At 39.9% G+C, this 16,942-nt stretch overlaps 1 protein-coding gene across 1 annotated transcript in view; it reads left to right on the forward strand.

Annotated features, from left to right (window-relative positions):
* The first annotated feature begins 59 nt into the window (after positions 1–59).
* POLR2B (RNA polymerase II subunit B) overlaps positions 60–16,942 on the forward strand; it is a 44,462-nt gene continuing 27,579 nt past the window's right edge. Inside the window, exons 1-13 of the mRNA XM_075862684.1 lie at positions 60–239; positions 350–422; positions 2,467–2,617; positions 3,580–3,692; positions 4,158–4,377; positions 4,720–4,878; positions 9,193–9,357; positions 10,727–10,923; positions 13,218–13,337; positions 13,429–13,615; positions 13,898–14,041; positions 15,482–15,621; positions 16,122–16,233. Coding sequence (XP_075718799.1) covers positions 221–239; positions 350–422; positions 2,467–2,617; positions 3,580–3,692; positions 4,158–4,377; positions 4,720–4,878; positions 9,193–9,357; positions 10,727–10,923; positions 13,218–13,337; positions 13,429–13,615; positions 13,898–14,041; positions 15,482–15,621; positions 16,122–16,233 — 1,800 coding nt within the window. The 5' untranslated portion in view covers positions 60–220. The remainder of the gene's footprint in view (positions 240–349; positions 423–2,466; positions 2,618–3,579; positions 3,693–4,157; positions 4,378–4,719; positions 4,879–9,192; positions 9,358–10,726; positions 10,924–13,217; positions 13,338–13,428; positions 13,616–13,897; positions 14,042–15,481; positions 15,622–16,121; positions 16,234–16,942) is intronic.

Below are 16,942 nucleotides of genomic sequence, written 5' to 3' on the forward strand. Positions count from 1 at the left end.
ACGTCATCGTTCTTACTGGATGCGACGCTGCATTCTTTTTGGCTTCCGGGTTAAACTCATTACACAGCTGGGCGGCGTTTCGTTGACCCGGAGGCGGAAACCAATCTATGGTTCACGCAGCGTTGGATGCTGTGTTGTTTTCAGTGTTGTCTGGTAGTTCGCTGTCTTTGGATTTCTTCAATTATTCTGATCCCGTGGTAAACCACTGTAAACAGCCATCATGTACGACGCGGATGAAGGTAAGAATCTGCTAGGGGCTGAGTGTATATTGGTAAAGTTGGGCTTCTAATGCTTTATGGGATGTGTTTAATAGTATGTGGTAATAGTGAAACATAATTTTCCTTGGTAGAAATGCAATATGAAGAGGATGATGATGAGATCACCCCCGATTTATGGCAGGAAGCATGCTGGATTGTTATAAGGTAAGCCGGCTGTACATATTCTATAAGGAAGTGGTAATCTACTGAGGTTTTGTATTAAAAAGCTGTATAGTATAATTCCATTTTCTAAAGATCACCAATAAATCTAGACATTGAGTTCTCTGTTAAAGGGGTTATCCGGGGACCAAAAATTGCTTTGCATTCATATTTTTATGTTAAAAGAAGTCACTTACTAATATACTTTAATTAAAAATTCGGTAGTAAATGGTGCCGTTCAAACCCGGTGAACTGTTCCCGGAAGTCCTGGAGCTTTTCTAATATCGATGACACGGCCCCACGTGACTGAAGGCTCGCTTCCTGTGCTGTTCGTGTCGGCGTGTTATCAATGGCATGACCACAAGGGGCTGTCACATTGCCTATTGCTGGAGTCCCCAAGCAGAGCAGCAGCTGGCACTTTGCTCGGTACTAAAGCCCCGCTCCTGACATTTGGTCTGTGACTTCTGGGGTTTTCTATAGCTGGAGTTGCAGAGCATCAGCTGATGCTCTGCCAAGGGACTGCTGCCAACGTCACTGTCACCGTCCATATATGAGCAGTGACGTCGGCAGCAGTACTGGAGTCCCCGAGCAGAGCATCAGCTGATTCTCTGCCCGGGGACTCCAGCATTGCTGTCACTGTTACTATATGGACAATGACATCGGCAGCAGTACGGGGGTCCCCAGGGACTCCAGCAATAGGAAACCCCTGAAGTCACTGTCACCGTCCATATATGAGCAGTGACGTCGGCAGCAGTACTGGAGTCCCCAAGCAGAGCATCAGCTGATGCTCTACCCGGGTACTACAGCACTGCTGCCAACGTCACTGTCACTATATGGACAATGACATCGGCAGCAGTACGGGGGTCCCCAGGGACTCCAGCAATAGGAAACCCCTGAAGTCACTGTCCATATATGGACAGTGACGTCGGCAGCAGTAGTGGAGTCCCCAAGCAGAGTATCAGCTGATGCTCTGCTTGGGGACCCCCGTACTGCTGCCGATGTCATTGTCCATATAGTGACAGTGACGTTGGCAGCAGTGCTGTAGTACCCGGGTAGAGCATCAGCTGGTTGCTCTGCTCGGGGACTCCAGTACTGCTGCCAATGTCACTGCTCATATATGGACAGTGACGTTGGCAGCAGTCCCTTGGCAGAGCATCTGCTGCCGACGTCACTGTCTGTATATGGACAGTGACGTCGGCAGCAGTAGTGGAGTCCCCAAGAAGAGCATCAGCTGATGCTCTGCCCGGGAACTCCAGCTATAGAAAACCCCTGAAGTCGCTGACCAAATGTCGAGAGCAGGGCTTTAGATCCGAGCAAAGCGCCAGCTGCTGCTCTGCTCGGGGACTCCAGCAATAGGCAATGTGACAGCCCCTTTCAGTCGTGCTATTGATAACACACCGACACGAACAGCACAGGAAGCAAGCCTTCAGTCACGCGGGACCATGTTGGCGCGTCATCATTAGAAAAGCTCCAGGACTTCCGGGAACAGTTCACCGGGTTTGAACGGCACCATTTAGTACCGAATTTTTAATTAAAGTATGTTAGTAGGTGACTTCTTTTTATATAGAAATATGAATGTAAAGCAATTTTTGGTCCCCGGATAACCCCTTTAACATCCTTTATTCAGCAGTTTGTTAGGTTGAGATGACTACTTGAGCAAGTGCTGACTATGGGCTCCAAAGTTTTACAGCAGCTTTGTAGCAAACACATCCGTAGGGATATATTGAGATGCTGTCAAGTTTTTTGTTTTTTTTTCTCCTGGTTTTATTTAAATAAACCTTAATCTGCATATAACAAATGATGCAGCTTTCTAAAGTGCTTCAGCAAATCTTTGCCATTCACTAGATCTCCACTTGCTTTCAGTGAATGGTAATGTTTACATCCATCTCCGATTGGCACATCTGTAGGGTTGGTTAAAAGAGAGCTCTGATACACTGTACCAAGCTGTGCACCTGTGTCAGTCCACATGATCAGGACATGGTTTTATCCTCTGGATGTAAACCATTATCTAGTCCATTTTTTTAAATGCATTATTTTTATTTTTTTATAGCTCTTATTTTGATGAGAAGGGTTTGGTACGTCAGCAACTTGATTCGTTTGATGAGTTTATTCAGATGTCCGTGCAGAGAATTGTGGAGGATGCCCCACCGATAGATCTACAAGCTGAAGCTCAACACGCCACAGGAGAAGTAGAAGAACCGGTAGGTTTCAGTAAAGTAAACTCGGGAAGAAAGAATGAAATAATATTCTAGAAATAACTATATTAATGTTATAATTATAGACTCCAGTCCTGTGCAATAGCGAACAGTAGGCTTTGCAAAATGTTTGGTCACGTGCCAAAGACATTGACCGCTTATAGACTCTCTAAGGGTATGTTCACACGCTTAATAAAAAACATGAAAATATGGAGCTGTTTTCAAGGGAAAACAGCTCCAGGTTTTCAGCTTTTTTTTTTAAGCAACTCGCATTTTTCGCGTCGTTTTTTCCGGCCGTCAAGAAGTGACATGCACTTTTCCGCGGCCCACGTAAAAAAAAACGCCCCGTCGGAACAGAACGCTGTTTTTCCCACTGAATTAAATGGGTAGATGTTTGGAGGCGTTCTGCTTCCTATTTTTCAGCCGTTTACGGCCGAAAATAAGCCGTGTGAACATACCCTGAATGTCTGGGTTGTTTCCACTTAACCCTTAACCCTGCAAGGATGTTCCAGAACGTCCTGCAGAGCTAGCTGGCAGCATTTAGCTCCGTGATACGGCTGTATCACGGAGCTTTGACCTGTAGACCACTCCGTGTGGTCTCGGGTAATGTGTTTGCTGTTACAGCCTGTCTCAGCCATCACAAAAGTTTTTCCAGTAACATTAGTTGTATTTAGCTGTGGATTTGCACTGGTAAAGTCTGCAGTGGATTACAGTACAAGGCAAGTAGATAACGGGCACGGCCTTGCTCTCCTATCGGATTTTTAACTGGAGATATACAATCTATAGTTTAAACACCCCAAATGGTGGCATATTATACAAGACTGCTGTTCAGAGGATATTTATTTTAGTGTCTGTACTATTCTATGTTGTAGCCTTGCCGTAATTGCTTGATTTAAATGGCATCTTATTTGCCTCATTTGTTTTTCATCTACTTCATTTTTATATGGACTTTTGTAACAATTTTACAGCCAAGATTCCTACTGAAGTTTGAACAAATCTATCTGTCTAAACCTACACACTGGGAAAGAGATGGCGCTCCTTCACCAATGATGCCAAATGAAGCACGACTTAGAAATCTAACGTAAGCATATGCAGGTTTCTTTTAATTTGTTACGTGCAATAAAGATAGATATATATATATATATATATATCTATGTGTGTGTGATGAAAGAGAGGAGATGTGGGTTTCCTCTGGGTACTCCGTTTTTTTTTTTCCCACTATAAAAATAATACATGATAAATCACTTCTATTGAATTTGTTCGAAACCGTTTGGAATTTTGAGGCAGATTTTCCTCTCCCTGCACGCCGATTTTCGTGGCGTTTTTCGCCCGCAGCCATTGAGCGCCGCGGGCTTAAAACGCAGCGAAATACGCTTTCTCTGCCTCCCATTGATGTCCATGGGAGGTCAGAGGCGTAAACGCCCGAAGATGGGGCATGTCCCTTCTTTCTCCCGTGAGCCGGTTTTTCCGACGCTGTTTCCGCATCAAAAAAAACTCAGTGTGAACTGGCCCTTATAGTTTTTCGTTTTCTCATTGTGTCTTTAAGGTATTCTGCCCCACTTTATGTTGATATTACAAAAACCGTTGTAAAAGAAGGGGAAGAACAGATTCAAACTCAGCATCAAAAAACATTCATTGGAAAGATCCCTATAATGTTGCGCTCAACGTACTGTCTTTTGAATGGCCTCACTGATCGTGATCTTTGTGAGTTAAATGAATGCCCACTGGATCCTGGAGGTTACTTTATTATCAATGGATCTGAGAAGGTATTTTTTTTAATCTTTTTGTATACTATTGCTGTAATTTTATTGTACACTCTTACATTATGTATATATCTATCTGTTTTATTGTGCAAGTTACCATAGAATCTGCCGCTATATTGGTTGTCGCTTTTTAATTGGGTTCCCAGCAGCTGACCACCAGCTGTCCATTTTCAGTATCCTTTATCGGTAAGTTTGTTTTATGCTGCATAGACCGTAATTAGAATGCGTCAACCAATACAACTGCAGCACCTGTGGTCACGTGGCAAAATTGCTGCAGCAACTAAAGTGTTGCTTATGTTACCTGTTTATAGGCTAACCCAATTAACTCCTTTCTCCCTAATTTAGGTCTTAATTGCACAAGAAAAGATGGCAACAAACACAGTATATGTGTTTGCAAAGAAAGATTCAAAGTATGCATACACTGCAGAATGTAGGTCTTGTCTGGAAAACTCATCAAGGCCAACAAGTTCCATATGGGTCAGCATGCTGGCAAGAGGAGGCCAGGTATGGAATATCTTATTGCTCTTTGTAATTTTAAGTTTTGTGTAAAGCTTTGTAATAACCCTAATAACTTGGGAAATGAAAACCTTAAATATATTGTAGTGTAGCCTTATAAATCCAAACATTGGCATTGTTGCATGTTTGGGGTATATGTTCTGTGTTTCTGCCCTGAAGTGTACTATGTGGAGTGAGCTTTATATCCCCTAATTGATTTACATGGTGTGACGACTACTGCTCCGCAATTATCATTTCCATTCCCACATGGATCAGTGGAGGGTAACTTCCTCTCAGGTTATGTTCACATGGTATTAAGTTGAGGCTAAAAAAAATGATACGCTGAATCTGCCTCCAAAATCTGCACATTTTCCACACTGATTTTGGATGATTTTAAAATGCATGCAGATTTTGAGGCTGATTTTTATGCAGTTTTTCAATTGTTTTTTTAATAAACCGCCTACTGAAGGTTGGCATAGCCCACAGGACCAAGAAAGCTCCACCCTTCCTCCGAGATCACATTTATACATACTAGTGCAGTGGCAACAACTGAGATCTGCTTTTTCTCTGGAAAAAAACTTCCAAAAACCTAAACCTGAGCAACACTCTGCTCCCCTTGCCACAGTCTGCCACCAGTAATAAAATCTAAAAATGGCAGCTTTCCAGGATGTGCACGCCCCTTTCTGGGTGTGTAGAAACATTTTCAGCAGTAAAATCAGTGCATTGTTTTTGGCAATAATATATTTTTTAATTGATTATGTGGATTACTGCTATAATTTAAATGCATAAGATGTTGTACATGAAAATTTTGTATATGATCGGGTGTCTGAGTGGCGCTGACACCCGGATTGTGCTGTTAACACCTGCCTCTGGTCGTGGAGACATGATCGGGACCTGATTGGTTCAGGTCCTGATCATGTAGCGACAAACTTTCCCGGGGAACGATTGTGTTGTTGGTTGTCATGGCAACTGGAGGCCATACAACAGTCTGCCATGTACGGAAGCCTATGAGGACCGGCCACAGGCAGATACTCATAGACTTCCTGTCAGTGTGGCTCTAAGTGTCACACTGACAGCTTATAATACATTACACTACCTAGTTGGTGTAATGTACTATAGCAGCTATCAGTGCTGCAGGTCTTCAAGTCCCCTAGTGGGACAAAATAATAAAAATGTTTTTTTTTAAATTACAAAAACAAAAAAAAAACAACCTTTTTTTCCCTATAATAAGACTTATTATAGGAAAAAAATGAACACGTTAATAAAAAGTACACGTTTTTGGTATCACCGCGTTCATAACGACCCAATCTATAAAACGATAGTATTTCTTTTTCCCGCACGGTGAAAGCCGCAAAGAAAATAAGTAAAGAACAATGCCAGAATCACTTTTTTTTTTGGTCCCCACCCCTCGCAAAATATAGAATAAAAAGTGCTCAAAAAGTCGCCCCCACATTATAAAGTGAAATACCCGTGAAACCCCAAACACAACTCCTACCAAGCAAAATTTGCACTCCGAAAGCCAAATGGCGCTCCCTCCCTTCTGAGCTTTACAGCGTGCCCAAACAGCAGTTTATTTCCACATATATATGGCATCGCCATACCCAGGAGAACCCGCTTAACATTTTATGAGGTATTTGTCTTCAGTGGCACAAACTGGGCACAACATATTGTGCATTAAAATGTCAGATCAGTTGAAAATTTAAATTTTCACTTAGCACCATCCGCTGTGCATTCACCCCTTCGCGCACCACGACTTAATAGCTTGTCGTGGTGCGGGGGGTTATGTATGGAGCGGGCTCATGCACTGTGCCCACGCCATACCCTGCGGGTGTCAGCTGTGTATGTATTACAGCTGACACCCAGGACTAACGGACAGGAACAGCGATCGTGCTGTTACAGAAGCCTGTAAAAATTACAATATACTGCAATATACTTAGTATTTCAGTGTATTGTACCAGCGATCTGATGATCGCTGGTTCAAATCCCTTAGGGGGGCTAATAAAATGTGTAAAAAAAAATAAAGAAGAAAATTAAAGTTACTGGTGAAAAAAAACTAAACCAGCATATTTAAAGTTAAAAAAATAAAAAAAACCCTTTCTCATTTTTCCTCTAAAGTAATGTAAAAAATAAACAAATTTGGTATCGCTGTGTCACTAAAAGTCCAAACTATTGCACTATACCATTATTTAACTCGCACGGTAAACGCCATAAAAAATAAAGGCTTTAAAACGCCTAAATCGCTGTGTTTTGGTCACCTTTTAGGTTTTAAATTATTTTTTATTTTTTTATTTTTTTTAATCAAAAGTGATCTAAAAGTTGTATATACCCAAAAATGGTACCAATAAAAACGACAGCTTGTCCCGCAATAAATGAGCCCTCACACCGATCAATCAACCAAAAATGAGAAAAGTAGTAAAATACCAAATTTATACAGTTTTTTTTATTTTATATCACCGTAATCGTATTTTAAGTTGCCGTTTTACCGCACGGTGAAAGCCGTAAAAACGAGCCCCAAAAGATAATGGAGGAATCGCAGCTTTTTCCAAATTCGGCCTGCATTGGATTTTATTTTTAGTTTCCCAGCACATTATATGGTAATTTAAATGGTGTCATTAGAAACTACAACTCCTCCCGCAAGAAATAAGCCCTCACACCGCTCTATTGATGGAAAAATAAAAAAGTTATGGCTCTGAACGCAGGGAGGCAAAAACTAAAATGAAAAAGCAAAAAATTGATTAGTCCTGAAAGGGTTAATTAATTTCTAATGAGATTAACATATATGACCACGTGTGTTGGGTATTGCCGTACTAGGAAGAAATTATTGTACAAATGTTTTGGTGCTTTTTCCACCATTATCCTTTGTAAATAAAAAAAATGCAACACTTTAATGGAAAAAATTTTGATATTCATTTTCACGGCCTAATTCTAATAAATTCTGGAAAAGACCTGTGGGGTCTAAATGCTCACTATACACCCTTGAAAGATTCCTTAAGGGGTTTAGTTTCCCAAATGGGGTCACTTTTGAGGTGTTTCAACTGTTTTGGTACCTCAGGGGCTTTGCTAATGCGACATGTCACCCGAAAACCATTGCAGCTAAATTTGAGCTCCAAAAACCAAATAGTGCTCCTTCCCTTCTAAGCCCCGCTGTGGGTCTAAACAGCAGTTTATTACCACAAATTGTGTATTGCCATAATCGGGAGAAATTGCTTTACAAATGTTGGGGTTCTTTTTATTCTTCTTGTAAAAATTTCTGTTTTTTTTCAGGAATAAAGTAGATTTTCATTTTCACAGACTAACTCCAATAAATATAGCAAAAGGGCTGTGGGGTCAAAATGCTAACTGTACCGCTGGAAAAATTCCTTGAGGGGATGTAGTTTCCAAAACAGTGTCACTTTTAGGAAGTTTCCTCTTCAAACCAGACATGGTGCCTAAAATATATTCTAATAAAAAGGAGGCCTGAAAATCCTCTAGGTGCTCCTTTGCTTCGGAGGCCTGTGTTTCAGTCCAGTATCACACTAGGGCCACGTGGGATAATCTGGACAATAAATATTGAGTTGCGTTTCTCTGGTAAAACTTTCTGTGTTACAGAATAAAATGTATTACGAATATATTTTGGCGAACATTTTTTGTAAATTTCCCCTCTACTTTGCTATAATTCTTGTGACATGCCTAAAGGGTTAAGAAATTTTCTGAATGCTGTTTTGAATACTTCGAGGGTGCAGTTTTTCAAATGTGGTGATTTATGTGGTCTATTTAATATATAAGGCCGTCAAAATCACTTGAACTAAACTGGTCCTTAAAAAAAAAAAAAAAAAAAAAAAGCCTTTTGAAATTTTATTGAAAATGGGAGAAATTGCTGCTAAAGTTCTAAGCCTTGTGATGTTCAAAAAATGATGTAGACATATGGGAAATGTTAACTAGTAAGTATTTTGTGTGGTATTACTGTCTGTTTTACAAGCAGATACATTTAAATTTAGAAAAATGCTAATTTTCTCAATTTTGGTCTTTTTCACAAATTTAATACTGGATTTACATTTTTTCCACAAACAAAGTACTGTATTGTCACGAGAAAATGGTCTCCGAATCGCTTGGATAGGTAAAAACATTCCAAAGTTATTACCACGTAAAATAACGCGTGTCAGATTTGAAAAAATTGGGCTGGTCCTCCATGACCAAACAGGCTCAGCCCTGGAGGGATTAAATGGCATTTCAGAAAGCCCATCCATCACGATTGTAATTTGTCTGAAGCACTAGAGGTAAACCTGGTCTACTACTACATTTGTTAAAAGTGAATTCACTTTTCCTGTGGCTTTGTTTCAACAGGGTGCAAAAAAAAGCGCCATTGGCCAACGTATCGTTGCAACATTGCCTTACATCAAGCAAGAAGTGCCCATCATCATTGTGTTTCGAGCTTTGGGGTTTGTGTCTGATAGAGACATTCTGGAACATATCATTTATGACTTTGAAGATCCCGAAATGATGGAAATGGTATGTGGAATATACGAAATTTTAGGACTATAGATTGTTTTGATTTTATTTTATATTCTTGATTATAAATTGGCAGCAACTACTTATTCTGAGAGTTAAAAGAGATCGTGCTATTCTGATAGGAAACCAAAATAAATACTTAGTAAGCGCGATCTGCAAAATAAATAATTTCACATAGGTTCATTTAGGTATTTTTTTATTCTTTTCCTGCTATCACCACCCAATAACCCATGACGTGTTTTTGTTTTCACCTGGTCTCAAGTGGTTACGACTTTTTTGAGGACCAGCATGCGCAGTGAGATCCGCTTTGTTTTTATAATGAATCTCTAGCTTTCCATGCGCTTGCCCGGTCAGTGTGTTTGCATAGTACTGCGCTAGGAAAGGGGCCACCCCTCCCCATACTGCCTGGTCAGGGAATCCGGTTTGGGATATTTGACATAGTTTCGGCTTGCCGACACTGTGGCTGTGTGGGCCCGTGCTGGGAGGTAACTATGATTGAATGGAGACCGTGTTAGTGGGACCTACATGAGACTGTGAAGGAGAGGATGTGAGAGTCACAACGCACACATGTTACACTTGCCACTGTGCATTTGTGCAAGTATAGGTTTTACTTTTTGAGCATTCTATTTTGTATACTTGTCTGCTGCAATCAAGTTCACCCCTATAACTAGACATATTTAGGAGGAGCCGGGAAGGGACACTGGGAGTTTCTGGGAAATGTAGGTTCCCAGTTCCCCACTATACACCGTACCGATTATTAGGGGAACAGAGCAACCGAAGGAAGATGACAGAGAAGAAAAACAAGTAGTATGTTTCTTTGGACATGTTAGACCATGTTTTCTATATTGAGGAAGGTACGGGGCTTTTTGAAAGAAGTTAGGTTCTAGGAAAGCCTCTTTTAATTTCATCAGTTATGTGGCTTAAAATCTACAACTTGTGCCGGTTTGGTTGGTAGATAATAAACCGTTCAACTTGACGACACTATAAAGTTTGACTTTATTTAAAGTGCTTTAGGTGTCAATAAGTAGTTGTTGCAATTTTGGTTAGTTAAAGTGTTGCTAGAAGACTATTACTGTGTGGTAAGAGTGTCTTTACATGGAATTCTTTCCAACATTGACCGAAATGGTGTGTGTAATGTTGGTTATTTGTGGTTTTTAAATAGCAAATGCAATCCTAAGTGGTGTCTCTGGGTATTTTGTGAATTTCCAAAACTTTTTCCTGCGCTCCATATGAGTTTCAATTCATGTAACCTTTACCCACAATGCCTGTAAGGCATGAACTTTACATGAGAAATGTCAATAAGCTATTGCAAGACCTTAGTCTAATGACGGGTGTTGTGTGGGTTTTTTTTTTTTTTTTCTTCCTCTAGGTCAAGCCTTCCCTTGATGAAGCCTTTGTCATCCAAGAGCAGAACGTTGCTCTGAACTTCATTGGTTCTAGAGGAGCAAAGCCTGGTGTCACCAAAGAAAAAAGAATCAAATACGCCAAGGAAGTTCTTCAGAAAGAAATGCTTCCACATGTTGGTGTCAGTGACTTCTGTGAGACCAAAAAAGCCTATTTTTTAGGGTAAGATTTGTATGAGATTTATTTAAACTTTGTTGATATTAGTTATATAGCAATGTTACATCCAACGTGACTGTATCTCGTCTATGAAACTGATGTGAAAGCGCCCTTTAACCCCTTCCAGCATTCTCACGTACATTCACGTGATGGGAAGGGTCACCTACCCGCATTATGACGTGCAGGTACGTGATGGTGATCGTGTTATATCAAGTCCAGAGTCAGCGCAGCCGTCTAGCAGGAAATTTTCGAGCACTTCTTGCTTCCCTTCTTACAATCTTTATGGAGATGCTGATTTCATTTTCCAGCAGGATTTTGGCACCTGTCCACACTGCCAAAAGTACCAATACCTGGTTTAATAACCACAGTATCACTGGACATGATTGGCCAGCAAACTCGTCTGACCTAAACCCCATGGAGAATCTATGGGGTATTGTCGAAAAGAAGATGAGACACCAGACCCAACAATGCAGACGAGCTGAAGGCCGCTATCAAAGCAACCTGGGCTTCCATAACACCTCAGCAGTGCCACAGGCTGATCACCTCCATGCCACGCCACATTGATGCAGTAATTCATGCAAAAGGAGCTCCCACCAAGTATTGACTGCATATACTGTACATACTTTTCAGTAGGCCAACATTTCAGTTTAAAATCGTTTTTGATATTGGGCTTATAATAATCAAATTTTTTGAGACACTAAATTTTGGGTTTTCATTAATGGTTAGCCATAATCAACATTAACCCCTTCCCGCCACAGCCCTTTTTCAGATTTTCATTTTAGTTTTTTCCTCCCCACATTCCAAAAGCCATAACGTCTTTATTTTTCCGTCGATATAGTCCTATGAGGGCTTGATTTTTGCGGGACGAGTTGTAGTTTTTCGTAGCACCATTTATTGTGCCATATAATGTACTAGGAAATGGGGAAAAAATTATTTGTGGGGTAGAAAATGAAAAAAAACTCTATTCCTCCATTGTTTTTTGCGCGTCATTTTTACGGCATTCACTGCAACTAAAACAACATGTTAACTTTATTCTCTGGGTTAATACGATTACGGCGATATCAAATATATATCGTTTTTTCTATATTTTACTACTTTTACAAGTAAAAACCTAAGTGTAAAAAAAAAATTTATTTTGTGTTGCCAAATTCCGAGAGCCATAACTTTTTTTTATTTTTCCATCGATTAAGTGGTATATGGGCTTATTTTTTGCGGGGCGAGCTGTAGTTTTTAATAATACCATTTTGGGGTACATGCAACGTTCTGATCACTTTTATTTCGTTTTCTTATTTCATTTTTTGTAGGAGATTAGGTGACCAAAAAAGAAAGATTCTGGCGTTTTAAATGTGTTTTTTTTTTTTTTAAGGCGTTCACTGTGCGGGTTAAATATTGATATATTATATAAGTTCAGACGTTTATGGACGCGGTGATACCAATTATGTTAATTTTTTCACTATGCGCTAGGGGGAAAATGGGAAAAGGGGGGTTTTTTTGAACTTTTTTTAATAATTTTTTTTTTAATTTTTTTTTACATAAAAAAAACCAAACCTTTTATTTTACTCCTTTTTATTAGTCCACAATCGTTCGATTGCTTGCACGATAAACTGCAATACTAATGCATTGCAGTATATCGTGATTCTGACAAGCTTCTATTAAGCCCTGCTGGAGGCTATTGACCGCAGCATTTAACAAGTAAAATGAGCGGGATCGTGCTCGAGCGCGTTGCCGCTCGTTACTCTGCAGTGTCGGCTGGAACACACAGCTGGCATCGTATGGAGCGGGTTCACTCCGTGAGCCCGTTCCATACTTCCCCTACCCGACCTTGGCGTATGGATATGTCAAATGTCGGGAAGGGGTTAAAAGAAAAAATGCTGGAAATAATGAATCTATATATTATAGGAGTTTTCACTTTTTGGATTGAATTACTGAAATAAACTTTTGGATATTCTAATTAATTGAGGAGGACTAGTGTGTATGTATATATGTGTGTATATGTATGAATATATATATGTGTGTGTGATTTTATATATATATATATATATATATATATATAATATCCATCCTTGCGTACAAAAAAAAGCTTGTCAGTCTGTATGTTTGTAGACTGAAGAAGACTTACACCAGAATATAGATTAATATGAGAACATAATAAGTCTGAGCTCAACAGCTATCACCCCCCCCCCCCATCGTATACCGCAGTCAGATAAGTTTATTTTACTAGCGCGAGTGTGTCGTCTTATGAATTATTTTCTTAAAAAAAATTTTTACAATTTTTTTTTTTCCCCTTGTGTGTATTTAAGGTACATGGTTCATAGGCTGCTGCTTTCAGCTCTTGGAAGGAGAGAGCTAGATGACAGAGATCATTATGGAAATAAAAGGCTGGATCTTGCAGGGCCGTTGCTTGCATTCCTTTTCAGGGGGTAATTATTTAGTAGTTGTCAAATAAATACATTTTTTAGGGTTTCCTGATCTTTCATAATGATATTATTTTTTTTTTGGTTTTCCTTGTAGAATGTTTAAGAACTTGTTGAAAGAAGTAAGGATCTACGCGCAGAAATTCATTGACAGAGGAAAAGATTTTAACTTGGAGTTGGCTATTAAGACTCGTATTATTTCAGATGGTTTAAAATATTCTCTAGCTACTGGGAATTGGGGTGACCAAAAAAAAGCTCATCAAGCTAGAGCTGGAGTGTCTCAGGTAAGTCAGCGTTTAGGTTGTATTCGTTATGGAACCTCTTACATTCACTACCATCTACACATTTAATCTTAAAACTCTTAAACCTTTTAGTTTTCATATGATGGGGCAAAATTGGCTATAACTACTCCACATAAATGTAAGTGCGGTTTAAATGCAACAAGATTTTCCTTTGGGGTGTTGACTTGTAATCCTGCAAAAGTATGTATTTGTTTTTTCTCATTCCGCTTATTCTTTCTGAAAGCTTAAAATGAAACTTCATCGAACTTTGCTTTAACTTTACAGGTATTGAATCGATTGACTTTTGCATCAACGCTTTCTCATTTGCGGAGGTTGAACTCCCCTATTGGTAGAGATGGTAAACTTGCCAAACCCAGACAGCTGCATAACACTCTGTGGGGCATGGTGTGCCCTGCTGAGACTCCTGAGGTAATGTTTAAATCACAAGTTAAAATCGTTTGATATTGTGTTGATTTTGTGTTTTGTGACGCCGAGAAACCAAAACAGCATGGAGGAAGTGCGGGGATCCGCCGGATGGTGAGCCCAATATCAATGATTAAAAGTTTTTAATATTTCTAATTTTGCACACCTGCACTTTACTTATTGGCACTTACCCAATCTGATCATATTTAGGTCATTTTATACAGTGTGGGCGATATGCCCTCCTAATAATTTTTGCATAAAGTGATTATCAGATCCTGTTTAACACATTGGAGGTTTTTTACTGTACACTGTATTTGAATCGGAGAACCATGCAATATTGTATTTTGTATTGCTCTATTATGTATTTTGGTAAATTATGTATTTATATGTGCACCGTTCACTGAGATGTATTGCTTGAGAAAGGCCCCATGGAGTAGGGCTGAAATGTCGCAAGTGCTGATTAAAGTGATCCGATTTTTTCACTGAATTTGGAGTGCTGTCTTGTATCTTGGATTTTGCTGGTTATTTGGGACACTGGTCGTGTGTCTGAACGGGAACTTTTGCACCCTACACTGACGGAACGGTGCTGCTCTTTGTCCGTTTATATATATATATATATATATCGCTCGCGCTCTCTCTCTCTAGCTTGCTCTATCTATCTCTCTCTCTATCTATCTCTCTCTATCTCTTTCTCTCCCCTCTCTGTTCCCTCTCTGTTCCCTCTCTCTTTCTCTCTTTGTTAAAATTGCATACCATTCACATTAAAAAACACATGATCCCCTTTGATGGTTTTAAAAGCAAAAGAGGTCCTCCGCTCACATTCCACTAATACACTGAAACGATTCACCTTAGGGACTGTCCTCCCTTCAACTCCAGCTTGTAGTAAAGGTGTACTTGGGGATTGTCCTCCCTTCATCTCCAGCTTGTAGTAAAGGTGTACTCCTTTACTACAAGCTGGAGTTGAAGGGAGGACCGTCAATAAGGTGGATAGTTTCGCTATGTATTCGTGGAATGTGAGCGGAGGACCTCCTTTTGATTTAGACATTTTTTGGGGAACTTTTTCTTTGGACCTCCATTTTGCTTTTTTGTGATGTCCCGTGGGTACTAGTTACGTCATATTTTATGTTCTGCATTTACCCTTTGATAGTTTGACAACTTTTCAGCCACATTCTGTTTCTATGTGACTTACCAATGACCGTTCTCAGTAGCAAGTAAATAAGTAGATAATTGTGCAACATACTGGCGATTGTGTATATTAATCATGGTATTGATGACTGTATTTGGAGACCTGAAAATCTTGCTAAGTGCTAAAAAAAAAAAAAAAAAAGAGGTTATTGTAAAGTTGCTTACCGTAATGTCATGGCTAAATGCTTTATATATGTATTAAAAATAGAATCAAGATTCGTAAGCACACGTTTAATGATTGTAGTGCTTGTGATTTTGCAGGGTCATGCTGTAGGACTTGTGAAAAACCTGGCTCTGATGGCCTATATTTCTGTTGGCTCCCAGCCTTCTCCAATTTTGGAGTTCTTGGAAGAGTGGAGTATGGAAAACCTTGAAGAAATATCCCCAGCAGCAATTGCAGAGTAAGTTTGCTGCAACAGGTCACTTTGTGTACTCTTGGACAGTTTCTGTTTTTTCTCCCTTTACTACTATAAAATGGTCAGCAGTTTTCACCGTGTTAGAGGTCGCGCATGCGGCCCCTTTATGTTCAGTGCTCTGGGCTATTTGCACTGAACGCTTCCCAGCATCTCCACTCTGCTATAAGTGACGGCAGCAGACCATTGAACAGTTAGCTGTGCACTTATTACTAGTCTCTGAATCTGCTGCATAGAATGGAAAAAAATAAAAATAAGCACCCTATGGCCCCTAAAATGAGTGCTTGACGGCTTAATTACTACAGAATACTTTACAAAGTGTGAGCATACACAGTCAAAGTATTTTTACATTCTTTTAGAGAATTACCCTCCTTATTTCTAAAGGAAAGAAAGTTTTCCTGGGACTTGAAATCCTTTATTTTTATTTTTAAATGTATAGAAGATATATTGTATTTAAATTCTGATGTTTTTTTTCCTTTTAAATCTAGTGCCACAAAAATATTTGTTAATGGATGCTGGGTTGGCATACATAAGGATCCAGAGCAGTTGATGAATACACTTCGAAAACTGCGTCGTCAAATGGACATCATTGTCTCTGAGGTATTGAAATATTACATTTACAGTCTTTCCTTTATTGCTTCACTGTTGTAAGGTTATGTTGCATGTCTTTCGGTCTCTGTAGACACCTTGTTGGTTTCAGTCACGTTAAAGGGGTTTTCCAGGCAGTAAAAATTTTTTTTTTTAGTTAAACAGTTAGTGTATAAGTGATTAAACATTGTTCTAATTTTTTTCACCAGTCAGGAAATATTATAAATTAGATTCTAATTTATAACATTTCCCAGTGCTGGTCACTAGATGGAGCAATTCCCAAAATTGCAGCATTGGCATGTGGTAAAGCAACCACATTGCTTTATGCTGCAAAATTTGAGAATACACACTCGCTCTAGTGAGCTCAGAGAATCCCCCCTCCTTTATCCTGGCTAGTGCCTGGAGAAAGGAGGGGATTGAACGGTCAAACCTCCTACACTGTGTCGCCATTTTTTGAGCTAACACACAGTGTAGTAGGTTAACATACAGTAGTAATCACCGTAAAACACGTACATACACAGATCTAACTTACCTGCTCCTGCCGCCGCCGCTGCCTCCGGTCCGTCCGCTCCGTCTGCTCCCTGCGCTCCAAGTGCACAAGTCCGGAAGCCACGACCGGAAGTAGTAATCTTACTGTCTGGCCACGACTTCCGGTCCACAAGAAAATGGCGCCGGACGTCGCTCGGCCGAAGACCTTCAATTTGGACTGTGTGGGAGCGGT

The sequence above is a fragment of the Rhinoderma darwinii genome, chromosome 1 (genome assembly GCF_050947455.1).
Source record: "Rhinoderma darwinii isolate aRhiDar2 chromosome 1, aRhiDar2.hap1, whole genome shotgun sequence".
NCBI classification, from domain to species: domain Eukaryota; kingdom Metazoa; phylum Chordata; class Amphibia; order Anura; family Rhinodermatidae; genus Rhinoderma; species Rhinoderma darwinii.